This window comes from Miniopterus natalensis, chromosome 2 (genome assembly GCF_054644295.1).
Source record: "Miniopterus natalensis isolate mMinNat1 chromosome 2, mMinNat1.hap1, whole genome shotgun sequence".
Taxonomy (NCBI): domain Eukaryota; kingdom Metazoa; phylum Chordata; class Mammalia; order Chiroptera; family Miniopteridae; genus Miniopterus; species Miniopterus natalensis.
In genome coordinates, this window is record NC_142082.1 from 81,463,312 (window position 1) to 81,483,461 (window position 20,150).

The 20,150-nt window shown below is 41.0% G+C and overlaps 1 protein-coding gene across 1 annotated transcript in view; it reads left to right on the top strand.

Moving 5' to 3' along the window:
• The window catches only part of LRCH1 (leucine rich repeats and calponin homology domain containing 1), a 185,926-nt gene that overhangs the window by 108,978 nt on the left and 56,798 nt on the right, over positions 1-20,150 (top strand). Inside the window, exons 3-4 of the mRNA XM_087814361.1 lie at positions 5,311-5,437; positions 17,041-17,146. Coding sequence (XP_087670487.1) covers positions 5,311-5,437; positions 17,041-17,146 — 233 coding nt within the window. The remainder of the gene's footprint in view (positions 1-5,310; positions 5,438-17,040; positions 17,147-20,150) is intronic.

Below are 20,150 nucleotides of genomic sequence, written 5' to 3' on the forward strand. Positions count from 1 at the left end.
TTCAAAGTTAGATTTAAACATAGATTCCCAGATATTATGCATATACATAATCTCACTCGAGACTAATACTTTCATGTCACTCTGCCTTTAATGAAAGGCCAATAGAGTGTACAAAAAAGAGCATAAAAATACAATTAGGTGAGGTATCCTGTGAAAAAGGAAACTTATTTGGCTACAGTAATAATTGTTGTTGACTGTAGGTCCTGTGCCATGCACAGAATGCTATTTTAAACAGACAATAACAGTAAGTACTATATACTTGTTCCTTCCCCTCCCTGGCTGAGACTCAGAGTGAGCCGCCTGGAGTGCCCAACCAGGAAATCTGGCCTACTTTCTCTGTGACATTTTCTTAATAGAATTGTCATCTAGTCATCATTATTTCTGTTTCTCTTTGGAAACCAAATAGTTAGTGGAGGTGGTGATCTCAAAGTATTCATGGTTTTCCAGAGAAATGGTAGGATTCTGGAATTAGAAAAGATGGGTGAGAAAGTCATTCATGTGATTATATGTTCTAGTCTTGGTGCTCCAGATTGGAAATAGTTACAAGGCTTGTTTTAGCCTGAAATTTCATTTTATTTTATTTTTTAAATATATCTTTATTGATTTCAGAGAGAGGAAAGGAGAGGGAGAGAGAGAGAGAAACATCAATGATGAGAGTCATTGACCGGCTGCCTCCTGAACGCCCCCGACTGGGGATCGAGCCCGCAACCGAATCGAACTCTTATCTCCTGGATCCTAGGTTGATGCTCAACTACTGAGCCACGACCGGCCTGGCTGGCCTGAAATTTTATAGCCTAGTTCTCCTCAGTATGCCTTAGAGTAATGATCTTTGTTTTTAATTGATATGTTTTCAGTAGGTGAAATATGAAACCATATTCTAAAAGTGTCTGAAATTTCAGCAATTAGGAAATAAAACCACTAAAACCTAGCTAAGCACACATATGCTCTTTTTGGTTACCTCCCTAATAATTAGATGACCACATTAGTGGTTGGGTTTGGCTTAATCTTTATATATAGATTTAGTGTTGGGCTAAGTACTCTTGCATTCATAATCTCATGTGTCATGTTAGGTGGGTATTATTATCTATGTTTTATTGACTACAAAGCCTGAGAGGTTAAATGACTTACCTAAAGTCATATAGATGATTTGTGGCAGAGATGAGATTTGAAACCAGGTCTTCTAATTCCACAGTTGGTGACCTTTTTACCAAGGGAGTAAAGGTGAATTTGTTATAGAAATCTTCCTATAAATTATTTTCTGTTGAGTGATTTCCATGTTTCATTATTAAGTGAACCCACATACATATTAAAAAAAGGATACACAAGGGCCCTGGCTGGTGTGGGTAGTTGGCTGGGCATCGTCCTGTGCACTGAGGGGTCACCAGTTCGATTCCCGGTCAGGGCACATGCCCAAGTTTTGGGTTCTGTCCCCTGTCAGGGTGTGTGCAGGAGGCAACCGATCAATGTTTCTCATATTGATGTTTCTTTCTCTCCCTCTCCCTTCCTCTCTTTCTAAAATCAATAAAAACATTTTTTTTAAAAAGGATATAAAGGGGTGGGCAAAACTAGGTTTACAGTTGTGAGTATGCAAAACAAGAGTTTATTTTTGTATTTATCATTATTATTATTATTAATCTACTTTTGCTCACCCCTATATTCCAGTAGAATAAAAAATACATTTGATGCCCTGATAATAAGTCATATGTAAGAATATAGCATGATTTTATAATCACATACTTTAAGGAAAATAACTTCCTGATAAACCAATAATAAACTGTCAAATATTGAGTCTGAAAGCATGGATATTAATAAGTGCCATAGTCAAAATACATTAAAATAAGACTCTCTAAAAGTAAAGCCATACATGAATGACTTGGTTTGTGAATTCCTTAACTTAAGAATTACATTAAGTGCCCCAGCCGGTTTGGCTCAGTGGTTAGAGCGTCGGCCCGTGGACTGTAGGGTCCCAGGTTCGATTCCAGCCAAGGGCATGTGCCTTGGTTGTAAGCTCGATCCCTGGCCCTGGTCGGGGCAGGTGCAGGAGGCAACCAATCGATGTGTCTGTCTCACATCGATGTTTCTCTATCTTTTGTCCACTCTCTCTGAAAATCAATGGAAAAAATATTCTCAGGTGAAGATTAAAAAAAAAAAAAGACTTAGGTTAAGTGAGGGACAGTGGTACTTGAAGCCAAGAGAAATGTATCCTGCAAACTTAGGCTATCAAAATGATCATACTATGCTGAGCTGCCTTGTTTCATCTTGGAATGAAGAAATAGACAAATGTAATACAGAGTCATTCAGTTGAGACAGATGGAAGACAAGCATTAGCAGTAACCGTGGTAAAGCCCACTGCCTCCCTGCCTCTCCCCACTGCTCCTGTGCCGGCTGTGCAGACCCAGCAGGGCGACTGACGGGATGCTGGGCGGGCTGGGCTCTGTGGCGGCAGGAAGTTCTAGGCCACCGTGACTAAATCTGTGATTTCCACTGCTGAGTGAGTGGCCCTTTTCCCACTAATTTACTCTTTTGTCATGAATGAGTTAAATGTTTTTTTTAATTTTGTTTTCAGATGTGGTTCACAGGCTAGATTTGAAGATAAACGCCGGCCATTACCTTATCAGACATAAGGCCTTATTTTTAAACATTCTTTCCTCAAAGGGCCTATTTATAGCATACAGCCCCCCAGGAGACAAGTAGGGGGTAAGATAGTGGATTGCAGCCCGAGGCACTTATTTGCTTGAGAAAAATGCTAGATGAGTGGTTTCAAAAAGCGCAGGTTGCTGATGTGGGTAGAGGATTAAAGTGAACACAGTTTCTCCTCCCCTGTTTAAATATTTGCTGGAGAGCTAATGGGACTTTGTGTATATGTGTATTTCCTTTTTCTGTTGGGGAAATTAAAAGTATTACTGTAACATCCTGTGATAAAATATGAGAGGTAGAGGCTGAGGGAACAGATGGATGAAGTAGAAGAAATGTGCCCCAGGCCTGTGGCATGTTGTGTTATGACTGCAGTCTTGGCATCTCTTCATCTGCTGGTGATTAAATGCAGGAATGTGTGGGACATAAATAAATAGCTATCCCGTCAGCGGCTTATAGCATACATAGCACTCTTCCTATCGGAGAAACCATAAATGCTTTCACAAGATTAAATTTTATTTTATTTTAAATTAGTACTCATCCTAGAAGAATTCCATGCAATTTCAAATACTCATGACTTAAATAGTATGATAAATGCTTCTCTCATTCAAAATCTGCAAATCTGATTAGATGCCTGCATTAAGGTAGTGAGACTGGGGACAGTTTAAATCTGAGTTTTCAAGATAAGAAACATAGGAAAGATCTCCACTGTAATTGTTAATTCTGTGGAAAATAGGAATGTAGAAAGTTTTGAACATACTAATCTTTGTTCCCAGTATCCTCTCTTCAAAAGGAAGCTTAGTATGAGTCAAATAATAAAATTGTCTTATTAACATTTAAATTTACCAATCCTCACTTTATGAAATTACATATTAATAAATATTTTATAACCACAAATTATATCCCAAATTATTTACCTGCCACTTTTTGATAAGTTGAGTTCTCCTTTCAGGAGGTGTAGTGTTTTTGAAGAAAGCTCTTGAGCAGGGCACCAGGAAGCAGGGCACCTCCTCCTCCATCCAGAAGCGTCCCACCAGGCTCCTATGGGTGAGACAGGGTGGCAGGAGGGGTCTGAGAGGACAGACAGGCTGGGAGCCCTAGTTTCCCCTGCCACTGTCCCCAGAGATCAGGAGAGAGTGATAGGGTGAGCCCATCGCCTTTATTCTCGCCTGTCACCCTAACCAGGAGGGAGTGAAGAGCCAACTGGTCCTTCTAGTGCCAGGAACAACCCTAACCCCCCATTCCACCCCTGTAGGACTCTCTATCCTTTCCCCTTATGCTGGACCCTCATAGAGAAAGTTCCCTCCTCTTTATGCTCTTATTTTGGGGTCTGGGCAGTGGAGAGGAGGTGTGGCCGTACCTTTTCTTGCTTAAACCTCCTCATTACGTGAGCCTTGGGGACCAGGAGCAGGAGAGATGTCAGGGTGGTTACAGCAGAGCACTCACATTAGAAAAGTTCTTTCAAGAGCACAACTGTTTTTTATGAGCCCCTTAGTTAGAGACACTCTTTGGCTAACCAGATCCCTGCCCTCTCATATAGTATAGGGGAATGGGAGAGTAAAACCTTTAATTGAAATAGCACACATACAGAAAATTGCCCAGATCATAAATGTACATCTCAATGAATTTTCACAAAAGAAGCACCCATGTAAACAGTATCTAGATGAAGTTTATTTTTTTATAATAATATTTATTTCCTAATTATAAAAGCACTTTGTAATAATTTTGGAAAATTCAGCAAAGTGTAGTAAAGAAAAGAAAATACACTTATTGTACCTACTCCCCCCCAAATGATCACTGGTAACATTTGGTTGTGTTTGCAGTCCATCTCTCTGTCTCACTCCCTTGCACACACCTGTGCTATGTGTGCCCATAAATACATGCACACAGTAAGTACCACAGCCTCTGAAGCTTTACACATGGAAGTTCTAAGCATGACATACAGAATTTTAGAAATTTTATTGCCTGGTTGTTGGCTTCATCAGCAGAATGGCCAGGAAAGAAAGGGAAACTGAAAACCATCTGTCTCCTTACTTGATAGGAAAGGGGCTGCTTGTGAGGGAGGAGGTACAATAAGTGGCTGCCATATATGTGTGGATGACTCATAGATTTCATTTATTCACTATTTCCCTGCCTCTTAGAAAACTTAACAATGGTGAGATTTTAAATTAGCTCTCGCAGATACCTAAGCAGATGTTAACCACAGTGAGTCAAAACACTGGAAATTGGCTGGTGGTTTTGTGAGCAGCAGGAACATGATCGCTCCATCACTACTAAAACGTATGTGCTTTCATGCACTGGTTGCTTTGGTCCTCGAGAAGTTTCCTGCTCACATTGTCAGGAAGATGACAGTTGGCACCAGCTTCCTGTTGCTGTTGGTGGTGCAGGGCATATTGCCCATCTGTCCCCTGGCTGGCCATGGGCTCAGCTTCTGCAGGGGTTCCCTGTGCTGGGAGGGCTTTTTCCCTCAGAACGGCCTATGCCTCTTTTGTAAAATATATTTTCTTTTCTTATACATATGAGATTTAAGTTATTACATATACAGAAACTTTATTGGATTTTTATATTTGTTAAATGTCTGCTCAGCTCACTCCTTTCTCCTTGCTTGTTAAAAATGTTCCCCAATGGTATGGAGAGGCCTGCATGTTCATGTATGGTCTTGTGTTGTCTTTGCAGTAGAAATCAGCTGTCCTCCCTGCCCGCTTGCCTGTGTGGTCTGCCTCTCAAAGTCTTAATCGCAAGTAACAACAAACTTGGATCGCTGCCAGAAGAGATTGGTCAGCTCAAGCAGTTAATGGAGTTGGTATGTACTGATTTTTAAGATGCTCTTTTTTGTTTACAGTAGTCTATCGAGGTTGTCAAAAAAAAGTTTTGCTATGTTTGACAGAGAGGAACTGATCCTGTGTTGTTGATAAAGACATTAAGGAGGGAGAGGAACCTTGGCTTTGCTGTAACAGACATAGTTCCTGAAAGTTACAGGTTTCCTGTTCACACTTCCTTAAGTTTACAGGATTTACGGCTCCTGAAGTTTACAGGTTATCATATGGTGTTTAGATCATTTTTTTCAGTTAAAATAAGTTTGTGCTAAATTATGGATAAACTGGAAAAATAATTTACAACTAGGTAGTAGGCCCCACTTTATGAATGTATGTAATTAAGTCATAAGATGGAAATAACAGCATGCTCTGATTCTGTAAGGATTTGAGTAACCATGCCCTAAATTAATGTAACTTTAAAATGTGACCATATCCCAGGGATAAAAAAGGAGATCATGTTACAGATGGGCAGAGATGGGTTTGTAAGTGTGCCTGAGGCTGAGATGCACTGCTGTATTTCAGCTCTTTCACTACTGATTCAATTACTTACCTTGTTTCTTAGAGTGGGAAAGAATGGATCCTTTCTAGACTTCCATTGAGCTAAAATGGGCAAATGTAGAGGCAAGAATGAGCAATCAGGTTAAAACAATAGTCATAGTTTAGCTTCTAAGCAAGCATTATTTCACACTGACCTTGTGTCAAGCATAGAGTGAAATATTGTGATTCCAACCATGAAAAGGACATGGTACCTTCCTGCAACTAGATGCCAGTCTAGAACATTGATGGCCAATAATTTTTTTCTTGTATGCCAACTCTGTTTAATTTCCTTGGGGTCACCTGGAATACTGTTTCGATGGCTCATGAGGCCCAGATAGAGTGCTGTGATCACTTAGTAACATCTGCTGCGAGAACTGGCTGGGAGAATGACAGCACCTGTGTCACATATGTATCCACTTTGAGGTCAGTATAGAAATGAGTAACTGCCGTATCAAAGCATTAGAGCTATAAAAAGAGTGCCTTTTGCAGGACTTACGTGATAGCGGGATCTGAAACCCGTTCCAGCTTGCTCACACCAAGAGTTGGGATTGGTTATAGAGATGCAGAGGTCTTCCTATCGCTCAGTATCAGGACATCTGATCCGGAATAATGAAATGACTAGGATAAGACACTGGAAAGTTGGCAAGACCCATGGCCATGGTTTACTTGTATGAGGTTTCTCTGCTTCTGTGTACAAAGAAGTTGCCTAGCCCACAGATTCCAAGTTTAAATGTCCTCCCAGCTAAATCACTTAGCAGGGACCTACTAGTAGGTTCAGCCCTGGTTTCTAAGCATGAGAGGCAAGATCTGAGTCTCATGTCCTCTCCTGCCTCAGTCAGCAACACCCAAGGCACACAGTCACATTGCCCTGACCTCGCTGCTCAGCTGCCACCAAGGGGGGAAATTCCGAAAGAAGATGGTTATTAATTTGGGCCCTCTCATCCCAATGTCTCTGATACAGGAGGTGTGTCCACGGGCAGGAGTGACTGCTTGGTCTTGGGGCTGGGAAAGGTGGTAAGAGAAGAGACCTTTGAGAGGCACATTACATGAGTCGATGTGGATTTCTTAGATGGAAAGAGGAAAGCAGAGACAGGAAGGCCTTCAAGAGAAGGAAGGGATGGCTTGTGCAAAGACGAGACGGTATGGGGCTACATTGGATGCTTGGACAGTAGGAAGCAGTTTAATCCTCCTGACACTAGGTAGAATGGGGCTGCTGCCTTAGATTTAGGCCGCCATCAGCACCTCCTTCACAGGCATCGGGGCCCCCGTGGTCAGGCCCCTGCTTCCCTCTCCAGGCTCATCTCTAGCCTCTGGTCCCTTCACCCGCCCCTGGTCCCTCCACCCTCTGAGTTACTGCCTTCTGGGAAGGCACCTTGTTCATTCTCACCTCTGTCCTGAGCACATCGCTCTTTCTACATGGACTTTCTTCCTCCTCTTTTGGTCAGTTCTTAGCTAACTTAGATCTCACTTCCTCCAAAAAGCCTAAGTTAGGTGCTTCTAAGACAAGCACCCAGTACTTACCATCACATTTTCAGAGTCACGTTTGCCATCTTACTTGGTATTCTCCACACCAGCAATTCCCACACCTTGAAAACTGCTTAGGTTCAGGGACTGTGTCTTACTTGCTGTTGTATCCAGTCCCTGGCACGACAGAGACTCAACAATGTTTGCTGCATGCTGCTGTCAAGTGGCAGAAAGTGGGCCATGAGGTGGCTTGGTAGACTCCCAAGTACGATGCTGGGTTGGGGGGACTCTATCTTCCAGTTCAGGTTAATTCAGAAGGTGCCATTTTAACTGGTTCTAGAAAACGAACAAATACAGAATAATGCTTTGGATGAAACTGATATGGTGGGGGTTTTTTAGTGCTCCTTTTAGGAGTCTGATAAACACAATATGAATCACAAGTTGTTGTAGTTTTTGTTTCCTGCTTCTCGGTTCCTGACTCGCAAAGTCAGTCTTCTGGACTTTTGGCAGCCAGAATGTGTTTCTGTCCCACTGCATCCTGGGCTTCAGCCCACAGCGTACCATCCATCAGCTGTGCCTCTAGAACGATAGACTAGCTCCTCTGTTAATATGTGGTACAGGTGTTAAGCCCTGGAGCCACCACACATCAGAGCAGGGCTTTCCTCAAATACCCTGGTTAGTTGCCGGGCTGGCAGAAGAAGTAGAACCACACTTGTCTTCAGCCTTGGGACACACAAGCTGCTGGGTGGGTATCAGGGATGCCCTGAGCTTTTCTTCGGCACCTTGTCTAGAGCCCAGTTCTAACCAAGGCTGCCCTGCCTCTTAGTACAGCACTGTCATCCAGTCTTCCTGTCTTTTCTCCAACAGCAATAACTATTGAACCCTGAGCCCTGGAATATTAGAACCATAGAGGTTTTAAAAGGCATCTGATCCAGTCTTGACATCTTACAAATGAAACCAAGGAAGAGAGGTATAGAACATCACCCTGGGGTAGCTAACTTGTAACTTCAGTCAAAACACCCTTACCCAGCACTGTCCAGTGGAAAGATAATGCAAGCAGCAGATGTAATTTTAAATGTACTAGTAGCTACATTTACAAAACATATAAGCAAATGAAATTAAATTTAATGTCTTTTAACCCAAGATAGCCAAGATATTGTGTCAACATGTATACAATGTAAAAGTAATGAGATATTTTGTATTCTTTGTTTGTATTAAGTCTTTGAAGTGCAGTGTGTCTTTACACTTGAAGCACAGCACAGATTGGACTGGTCACATTTCTCAAACTCAGTAGCCATATGTGGCAACTACCCTGCTGGATGGGGCAGCCTGTGTTCTTTCTACTCTGCTGACCCCTGTGTGTAAGCAGTGTGATCTTTGTAAAAAACATTTCTTTGTGAGGTTGGTAAAAGTTCAATAAGTTGCCATTATTAAAACACAAGGGTAACTGGCCTTGCTTAAGGTCACAGCCTAAAAAAATGATTAGTTTCCGTACGTTCTTATCTTTAATCTTTTTGCTTAAAATAGTAGTGTTACTGTAGGTAATCATGTCAGATGTTTTTTAGCTATCAATTGGAAGAAAATTCCCGGGAGAGCCTAAAGTAAGTCTAGAATTATGTGGGTGGCTTCTGTTTTGTGCTGCATATAATTAACTACATGTGTAACCAACTTGTTAAAAAATACCAGAACTGCCCAAGCATTCATAGTACTTTTAGCCACCTACATGCTGGTAAAATCACTCAGTTTATAAGCTCAGCTTTGTTTAAGTATTTTGGAGGAAATAATTTAAAATTTTTCACATTTAGATTCAGAATATCCTAAATTGAGTTGTAAACTCTGTTTTTCTTCCAAGTATTAGTGAAGCATTCCAAAGTCATCATTTGCTTAACAAACCAACACAAACACAAACACAAACACACTATAGCCATCTCCAAGAAAGGAGTTGTCCTTAAAACAAAAAGCATTGCTATTCAGTGATTGGAGCATCCAGCCATTTGAGATTGTAAAGGGAATATTGAAAAGTGGTTGTTCCTCCTTCCCTGAAGAAGCCATTAGGAAGCACTACTGAGCCGTTCTTTTCTTGAATCCACAAGAGGGGCCAGGAGAAATTATGTAATCTTAGCTCTGTGGAGCTCGCCCTTCCTGAATCATTTCTGATGGGAATGATCTAGAACTCTCTGAGCTTCTTGGCCACTTTGAGTTACCTCCATACCATTGTTCCCTCAGCACTGTAGCCATTGTGTCTGTTGCTTTGGAAGTCTGTGTCTCCGTGTGCTGCCTGCGATGGGAACAGATAAAGCACTGACTTGCGGGGCGCTGCTACATGCCAGATGCTCCGCTAGGTATGTGACGTGTTATTTCATCTAATCTTGACAGTAACCCAGCAAGTAACTACACAGACAAGTTTGAGTTTCCAAATTACTTACCCAAGGCTGTGGAGCTACCAAGTGGTGGAGTTGAGGTGAAAACCAGGTTTGCCTGGAGGAAGGCCATGCCCTTTCCACAGCTGTCCTTGTTGTGCCCTCATCTAGATGGTAAGCCTGTCACTGAGAAGGGGCCACGATTTCCTTCTTTGGCACTCCTGGGTTCAACTTGTACTGATTTTCCCAACAAAGTTGAGGCAGGCCATGAACAGCTGAGGGTGAGTCAGTGATTGTTACAAAAATAGGGTGTGTGGCACAAAGGGGCAGTGCCTGTCCGAAGGTTTCTCACTGAGGAGCCGCAGCCAGGAAGGAGGGGCAGGAGACTTCTCTTGTGTTGACTAAACCTCATTTTACTTATTAAAACCGTGTTAACATATTGGAAACATGGTTCTTTTCCTGTCAAATCTTGCCTGAAGAATAAGGTATGGTAAATATTTGGTAAGAGATGCTGTTGAATGCCATATGTTATAATTAACAGACAGCTATGAAGACAGACACACTCAAGATGGAACACAATAAATTGGAGAACATTATAGGACGTTTGCCAAAGGTTTAGGAGTTTTCTCATTGGTTCTCCATGCTTGCTGACATGCTGGGCTCAAGAGATGGTCTATTTCTTGTTTGGTTTTTCTCAACTCTGTCCTCTCCCAAATCATGCAGTGTGTGAAAACTGTGTCTTCCAGCTCTTGCTTTCATTTCTGAGAACTCAGTATCGCTGATTCAGAAACCTGCTTTTACAACCAAAAGCTCACAGGGTCTGACTCAAGTAATAACTGACTGGAAGATGCATTTCCTGGCCCTGACCAGACACACTATTTTTTATTCTCTTTTCATGAAATGTTGGTTGTGTGGAGAGTTTGAATTCAAGGCCTGATTATAGACACAGGACTTATCGATCAGCTTCCGAGGAAAATCCCTTCTTCATTATTTTTATGGGTAACACCATTTCAACCTCTGAGGTAGGTAGTAGAACATAAATTCATATATCTGCCATGATCTTTCACCCATTTGTAGTCTGGAAATGTCTCCTAACATCTCTGGTTTCTGTGGGACATTTGGAAACCCATGGCTTACTCAAGATCCCTTCGGTTGCTTCCATTTCTGCCCTTCTTATGAAGAGCAGTGGTGTGGGACATGTGTTTGTGGGTATGTGAAAGGGTGTGACATAGACTTTTATACTGGAAAGAGGCCTTTAGTAAGTCTTGAGAGATAATAAATCTATCATACCAGCATTTGCTTGAAAAAGTTTGGAGTTTAAATGAACATACTGATTTTTCTTAAAAAAAAAAAGTTCTGACTGTGGGCATTGAAGTTTTTGATTGCTAAGAAATCAAAATTGGCATTACCCCTGAGTCAGTTAAGTATCTATTTTTCTGTCTGCTCATTATTTCTTTTTCTTTTTTTTAAAAAATATGCCTTACTGATTTTTCTTTTTTTAGAGAGAGAGGAACAGAAAGAGAGAGAGAGAAACATCAATGTGAGAGCCAGCAAAGCATCTGTCCGCTGCCTCGTGCATGCCTCCTACTGGGAATTGGGCCCCTGCAACCCAGCATGTGCCCTGACCAGGAATTGAACTGTCGACCTCTGGGTGCATGGGACAATGCCCAGCCAACTGAGCCACACAGGCCAGGGCTGTCAGCTCATTATTTCTGATGTGGTAAATGGGTTTTCTGTTGTTGGAAGGAAATACTAATTATTCATTCTCACCTCTTCTTTTTACATAAGCATGGAGAGGTTAAGACATTTACCTAAAGTTACACGGTGACAAAGGACATGGTCACATGATGGGAGGCCAATGGTAATAGCTCACAAATCCTGTCAGAGCATTTGTGTTTCCTTCAATTAAAAAAAGAGCTAGATTTATTACAGAAATGTGACCTAGGCGATAGTATAACCACATTAAGTTTTAAAACCTGAGGGTCAGCACAGTAGCTCATGGGAATACCATGTGCAATTCCACAGTGTGACTTGGTCTCACTAGAACTCTTCTCTGACAGAGAGCATCTTGACAGTATTTATGTTGGTTTTCATTAGAGGTCACACCTTCAAAACACTTCTAGTCTTTTTTACAATATTATTATCTGAAAGTGAGCATTACCTAGCATTACATATTAATAATCTTGGAATTTACTCTGATGTTTTAAATCCTTGTCATTTCTGCATTCTAAAAGGAAGTTAGCAACTAGCACCTAGCAGGCAAAAGTGTGTTAATCTTCAACATGCATTTAACATTTCTAGAGACTTCCTTTATTGCCTGGAAAGGCTCTGATGAAATATGGTTACTTGAAAGCATATTGATTCAACCAGTGGAAAATAAGTTTAAGTCATAGTTAAACTTCTCTATTTTGTTTTTTATCCAAATGACAAAATTGAACTGGCTGGTCCATAAAAAACCCGAAGTTCAAGTATTTAATAATTAGATTTATTTCTGTGTCAAAAAGAATAGAATTAATAAATATTTATTATATGTTTATGATGATTCATTTTTTGGTCTACCTGTATATTTGTAACTTTGTGACATTAAATATATGGTAATTTGACTTCCCTGAAACTTTTAATAATTTTCTTTCTCTAAGACATAGCTCAGGGCTAATAGATAATTGAGAGGGAACCCATTTGACTATTCTAAAAGCCACTGAGTCTGTAATTCATAGCTTGGTAAATTCTAATTTCAGAAGCATGAGGCATTAGTGTGTGTGTTTTTTATTTATTTATTTTCCTAAATCATCTTTTCTTTTTTTAAAAAATATGTTTTTATTGCTTTCAGAGAGAGGAAGGGAGAGGGAGAGAGAGAAACATCAATGATGAGAGAGAGTCATTGATCTGCTGCCTCCTTCAGGCCCCCTCCTGGGATTGAGCCTGCAACCCGGGCATGTGCCCTGACCAGGAATTGAACCGTGACCTCCTGGCTCATAGGTTGATGCTCAAACACTGAGCCACGACAGCGTGGCAAATCTTTTCTTTAACGACCTAAAAAAAAACACCAAAAAAAACCCCCAACAACAACCCTATCTTATCTTGGGCTAATTATGGACAGACATGTTCTAGAGAACCAGGCCATTCTAGCAATATTGCTTTTATATTTTCTAAACAGACAAATCTTATCTCCAAGCATGCAAGACTATTATCATCTTTTTCCTCCGCCTCATTTCCCAGCTAATCAGGACATAATTACCTAAGGGGTTTTATTTTTATGATAAAATTCATAACCTCTTAAATTTGGCAAGTTCAGTAACTGCGAGGGAATAGAGTCTTGTGCAGTTCTCTGCAATATTGAATATTCTATAGTGGAAAGTCGTTATCTCACTTGTATATTATGTCTGCCTGGCATTTTCCTTATTCTTTTGGCAGGACAGGAAGTAACTGACAGGAGTGAAGAGTATTATTAAAGTAATTTGACCTTCACCATATACTCTTTAAAATGTGAATGGACAATTGGATTTTGTGTTTCTAATTTTCTACAGATGTCTGGTCCTATAAGTCAGAAGGAAGAACTCACTTTTATCATGTGAAGTTCTTTAAAAAAGAAAAAAATATAGAAGTAAATTGGTTACCATTTTCCCTGTTGATAAATAAGTATTTAATATAGTTGAGGGGAGTTGATCTTCTTTGGTAAAGTCATTATGTTAGAAATATATGTTGGAAAAATAACTTTATATTTAGAGAAACAGGATACCCTAAATTCTGGCTAACCAGAGGGTAATGAATGAAGTGCAAGAGGATATAGTACACATGAAAAAATGGGATGAAAATCTCATGAGATTTCATGCTGTGAATATGCTGCCTAAATATATCTATCTTTTTGCTTCCCTCTTTTCTCTCTCTTTTTTAAGAGAAGGATGTTTTTAAAAGTTTTGTCCTTGAAACTTCTTTAAATTATCAGTTTCACACTGACAATCTGATTCCCTTGAACTACAAAAGGGTCTTTCTCATGCTATCACTCACTTATAAAAACTTATTTTAGTTGTCAACTACATAAATTCTCTCTAGAGTTGGAAAATAATTCTCACTAATTCTTCCCCCACAACACCCCTCCCCCAAAACGTCACCAACATGACTTTGTGAGTCCAATAAATGATTTAATTTTGTATATCTCTAGGGCTTACCTGTGTACCATTTTTAAAAGTAGAATGGAATGATACCTTTTGCTTATTTGTAACTTGGTTAAGACAAAGAGAAAGCTTTTGGTGAAAGATTTGGTTGTTGACTTCTGTCACTGATCAAATGCCTTAAGAATTGGGAAAGAAGGCATTTCACTTTTCACTTCTCATACATGGACGTATATTCAGAAAGGCAGAGTAATTTACCTACTTATCGGTGAGGGACCATGAGTAGCTGGACAGATTCTGAACCTCCTAATTCTGAAATTACTTCCTTACATTTTTATGTCTCTGCAGATGTGATTGTGGTTTTGTTTTTTCTTTTAAACACTAGGGATGTTTTTCATAAAATTTTGTTTGACTTTTCTGGGCCAGGAGCAATGCAGCAACAGCCAGCTTGGGGGTGATGCCCTTGAACACCTAGTGTTCTTAACCCATCGCACGCCCCCCGGTAGACAGAACAGTACCAAGGGCTGATAGCACATGTGCCCTCAGCCTTTAGAGATGACAGCTTCATTCCCTTTGATAGGAGTGATTATTCCTCTTCGTCAAGTGATACTCATTTCATATCCTCATGACCTTGATGGATTAGCAGGTCACCTGAGGATGTTTGGATGAGATGAGGTTAGAGGGCAGCAATCCGTTGTGTTCTGTGTAGCCCTGCTTTTGTACAGAGCCCAGAGTTTCAGGGGGATGGTAAGTGATGAGTTCATCTTATCTGAATGAATGCAAAGTCAGTTTTGAAACAAGGCTTTGCTGCATTCTAAAGGGGGGAGTGAAACAGGTTTTCTTTTTGCGGAAAAAGATGGCATGTATGATGGACCACCTTGTGTCCCATCTGTGAGGCAGAATAAACTGTAGCATTTTGGAGCATCAACAGCATGGACTTACACACTTTATCCAACATTTATTGATTCCTTACCTTACACCTGGCATTCTGCTTGGCACCAAGAAGATGGAGTGAATAAGACGTGGTCCCTTCCTTCTAGGAGCTCACAGACTTTCAGGAGAAGAGAAACATTTGAGCAGCTGCATACAGTAACAGACGATCTATAGGGCCACAGAGGAAAAATGGTCAGTTCTCCCTGGGTATTAGATTGGAGCAGGAGAGGTGACAGAAGCTCAAGAAAGGCTTCAGGGTGGAGGTGAGGCTTGAATCAAGTCTTAAAAGATGATTAGGTGGGACAAGAACACAGTACTTGGGAATGACATACCAGACGGGGGAAAAGCCTGAACAAGTTTGTGGCTGTGCAGCAGCTTGGCACACATTGGGAACTACAAGCAGCAATAACCCAGTTTGAGGATAGGGCACAGGGGAGGGCATTCAGAGAGATGAGGTTGGAGAAATATAGACCTGAATCGTAGAGCTGGGCTTTACTGAGGAGTTTGGGACTTTGTCCTCTAGTTCCTGAGGAGCTGTTGCAAATGTTTAAGCTGGTGAATGACATAATGAAATTTAAACTGTGTAAATTTTCCCTCTGGGAAGGATGGATCTAGGGAGGAGAATGAAGCATGGAAACCAATCCGAGGACCATTATAGTGTCTAGTTGAGAGAAAATACTGATCTTGAGCACTAATTTTCAACCTTTTTCATCTCATGGCACACGTGAACTAATTACTAAAATTCTGTGACCCACCAAAAAATATATTTTTGCTGATCTGAAAAAAAGGTATAATTTTGATTCATTCACATCAGATGGCTATTGTTGTCATTTTTTTCTTTGACAATCTAAGGGAAAAAGGTCAGTGCCCCTGAATAAATAGTCGGGTATTGCATGTTTTAAAAATTTTTGGGGCACACCAGCGATTCGAAAATAGCTAGTCTGGACTAAAGGAATAACTCCAGTGAGGGGATGGAGAGCAAGGCAGAGGAAAAGTGGGATTAGGAAAGAGGAATAGTGGGATTAGGGAAGATAATAAGGATATATAAGATTTAAAATGTCATGCTTCCATTTTTCATGGATTTTGTCATACCCAGGTTACGTGAGACTAATTCACACAGAGACTAAATTGCTTATTTGGAGTTTTTTTATTATTATTAACCGGCAGCTGCGAATGGGCTCTTGCCCTAAACAAACTCGCAGCCCCAAACAGTTTTTGCAGGGAGAATATAAAGGCAGAAAAAACAAACTGCATTCTATTTGGTTAAGGGGGAGCAGTTCGGTCGAGGGGATGCAGGTGGTGGAACGAGCGAAGCAGTATACAGAAGCTGAGATAAGCGTTAATTAACTTTCTACGGTTATCTGTCCTCTGGAATTTTGTGGGCTGCAATTCTTTACACAGTGCCAGGAAAGGAGAAGAGGTCATTGCTTCTGCATAATAAATTTTGTTGCTCTTGTTTATTTTAAAGTAGCGGTTGTAAGGGTAGAAGATGGGGTGCTATACTTCAGTTCCAATCAACAATTAATAGGATATTAATCTTCCAAAGCAAAGACTCTGCACATCCCACAGACTTGCTTATAAAATATAGATAAAGGTATTCATGTCCAAGGTTCCCAGCCCTCCAGTGATAACTCCATTTTAAATAAATATTGCATCCAAACAATGCATTGATATTTATAGTTTTTCACTATAAAATGTGAGCGTTTGAAAGTGTAGGATATGTTCTCTTCTATTTAGAGGTTCTGTCTGAGAATGGCTGAACAGTGGGGCTGGTCATTCATTCTAAGTGTAAGCCCTGGCACTTGCAAACCTCAGACAAATGACTTAACTTTCCTGAACCTCATTTTTTTATTGTAAACATTAGGCTAGTAATATTGCCTCGAGTTTTAAGTGAGAACGAAGTAAGATTGAAGCACGTGAAAGCAGCAGGCCAAGAGGCTGGCAGAGTAGCTGCTGGAGGCTACCAATTTCCTTCATTTTTCCTTTTCCTCTCCTTAGAGAATGTTTAAATTGTTGAACTTTTCTCCTCTGTACTAAGCCTTACTTGGCTAGGAACCTGGAGACCAATGTGAAAGTCTACCTGTGTAGTTGTCCTCACATTTCAGTCTCTTAAGGAGCTTTCCACATGAAGCTCTTGGTCCTGGAAAAAGGCATTTATTATTTCTCTCTTTGCTTTCTATACAGGATGTCAGCTGCAACGAGATCACAGCCTTGCCCCAGCAGATAGGTCAATTGAAATCTCTACGAGAACTAAATGTCAGAAGAAATTACCTTAAAGTTTTACCACAAGGTAAAAAAGAAAGAGGGGAAATGAATAAAATAAGAGACTTTGATTCTTTTTTGTTTGCTTTTGTGTTTGTGTATGCCTATTAATATTAATTATAATTTGAATATCACATGCAGATAACAGAAAAGTTATATTCAAGTAGTAATTTTAGTGAAGGGGTGCAGTGATTAAACATTCCCCTGTATAAGGCTGTGTGTGTGTGTGTGTGTGTGTTAGCTTGCTCAGGCTCCCATGACAAAGTACCACAGACTGAGCAGCTTAAACAACATAAATTTATTTTCTTACAGTTCTGAAGGCAAGAAGTCTGAGATTAAGGTGTTAACCAGTTTGATTTCTCTGAGGCCTCTCTCCTTGGCTTATAGATGGCCATCTTCTCCCTGTGTCTTCACATTGTCTTCCCTGTCTCTGTCCTAATCTCTTCTCAGAAGGATACCAGTCATACTGGATTAGGATCCACCCTAATGACCTCATTTTAACTTAATTGCCCCTTTAAAGACCCTATCTCCAAATATAGTCACATTCTGAGGCACTGGGCCACACTATTCAGACCATAACTGGAGGCAACATGAATTGCTTTTGGTGTGGACTTGTGATGTTCTGAAACATCGTGCCAGCATTTGAGTTGACATGTTTGGTCGTGCAGATCTGACTGTGAGGGTCTCTGGTTTTGGGGATCAGGGAGTCCTGTTTGGGAATCCTTGTGTCTAAAATCTTCAGGGGAGGGCACTGTCCCTGCTGAAGTGATATTTGGACTAATGTCACTGATAGTTTGGGTGAATTTCTCCAAGGCTGGAAGCAGTGATGGCTCCAGAGCCTCAGTGCTGAGCTCCTCAGACAGCCCTGCTCTGGACCCAGACTGGGTTCCCTGCTTCTGTGGGTTTCCCCAGGGTGTCCTGATATACTCTGCGGAGTTCAAGTCAAAAGATACATTTATTCAGAAATTTTCAGGGTTGTGGTCTCCTCCATTGGTTGAATGGCCTTTTGTTGGCACCAGGACAGGGAGGTTGTCATTCAAGGCAGCTGGACCTGAGGTCAGCTGTGGCTGGATTTGTTGCTTTCCTGGGCCTGGAGCTGAAATACAGCTGAGGCCTAGATGTTATCTCTAGGGAGGAAAGGTCAGGGGATCCAAACTGCATGCTAGGGGAAGAAAGGCCACCTACCCTACAATTGGCCCTTGCTAAGCACCTGGGGCTTTCTGCCCTGGTCACCTTTGGTACATACCCCATCATCCTGGCTCTGCTCATGTCTGTCTAACTGCCTGCCACAGTTTAGAAATGTGTGGAAAGTGCATGCACAAAAGGAAAGTTTTTGTTCCTCTCACCACTCCTTACTCTCTTACCTTAAAAGCATTCCTTTCCCTAAAAAGATCATTTACAAATTTCTATACTTTCCATAATTATGTTTACTCAGGTTCAATATTTTAAAATCCACTCAAAGCTGAAACATCAGTGTACTGGAAAATCATTTAAAAAATAATTTCCTGAATATCAAGTTTCTTTTTGCTTCACTCTGGAGAACTCTATTAACAAAAGAGCATTGATAATGCTTTCAGGCAGGGAACTTAAAGACTTCCTATATTTACTTACTTGTTTTTCCTTCTTGAGTATCCCTCCTCATATGCTTTCAATTTGAGGAGGGGGAAAATGTTTGTGGCCTAATTACCCATAACAATTTTACTACAATGGCTGCAATGAGAATACATTTTGTTCTTTTAGGACCAGAATGGATAAAGGATTAAAGTAGCCATTCATTGCCCCTCTTCTAAACAAAGAAAAGAAATGTGATTCCTTTTTTACCCCCTTATTCTCTTTTGCTGCTGTTTCTTTTGACATTTCCTGGGCTGGAGTTATCATTTCCCCCCCATTTTCTTGTTGTGGAACTGTCAGGTCCTAGTTTTCCTAAACTAAGATGGTTATTGCCATTCCTACTTTATTTACCTGTAAGTGGCTTCCCCACCCCCTCCTGCTGTCTTCCAAGAATTCAGCCCTCTGGTTTTGTTGCAGGCAGCGGAATGGTACCAGGTGTCTGAAGAGGGGTCAGACCCAGCCTGAGTTCAGCAACCTCAGCACTTGAGTTCTGGCTAGGAAAAAATTCAGAGTCAAGACTCAAACTTGCTAGAGAAGGTTTATTGGGCAAGCAAAGAGAAAGTACACTAGAAGAGAAATTTCGAGCGGGCAGCTCAAAGAGCTGCCCTAAGGAGTGGACTAGGGCTCCTTTTAAACCCTCAGAGGGGTGTCATCTGCTTTCTTCTTCAAACTGACCTATAGGGGTCTGTCCAGTTGTCTTCTGACCTTGTATGGAAGGTAGATGGGGCTTCCTTCAGCCCCTTTGTTCTCCTCTAAGGGTGGAGGTCTACCACGTGGCTTAACCATGTGTCAGGGGAGAAAATGTCAGGACAATCCAACCTGCATGACTGGAGGCATTCTAGGGTGGAGGGGGGGGGTGTCTTAGGGGCAAGGTCCTGGTTAACAATACCTACCTCCAGTACTTGCTCTACTAGTATTTTCCATTGCTAGGTGCCCGGTACCTTCTGTAGCTGGCCCATTGTCCTTGCTCTGCTCCTGTCTGTCTAACTGCCTACTACAGTTTTGCTTTAAAAAGTCTCCCTTTTAAGCGGCAAAGAATTCCTAAAGATCCCGTGTCCAATTAAAATTTGCCACTGTTGTCTCATGTACCAGGAGATTGCCTGTTCCATTCCCAGTCAGGGCACATGCCTGGGTTGTGGGCTTGATCCCCGGTAGGGTGTGTATGTTTCTCTCTCTCAAAAATAAATCAATAAACTATTCTTAAAAAAAAAAAATTGCCACTATTTTGTTAGCCTAATTTTCGTGAGTAAAGTTAATCATCACAGAGGTTATGGCAAAGAGATACTGTACTCTTTTTATAAATAACCCCCTAATTCTTACCTGTTTTAGAAACTGAAATGAAACTACTTTCCCCTTTTTTTCTTTTGACTTTCTGGATTCCAAGCTGTTCCTCCCTCTCCACCTCTTTCTGTTCAAAGCCC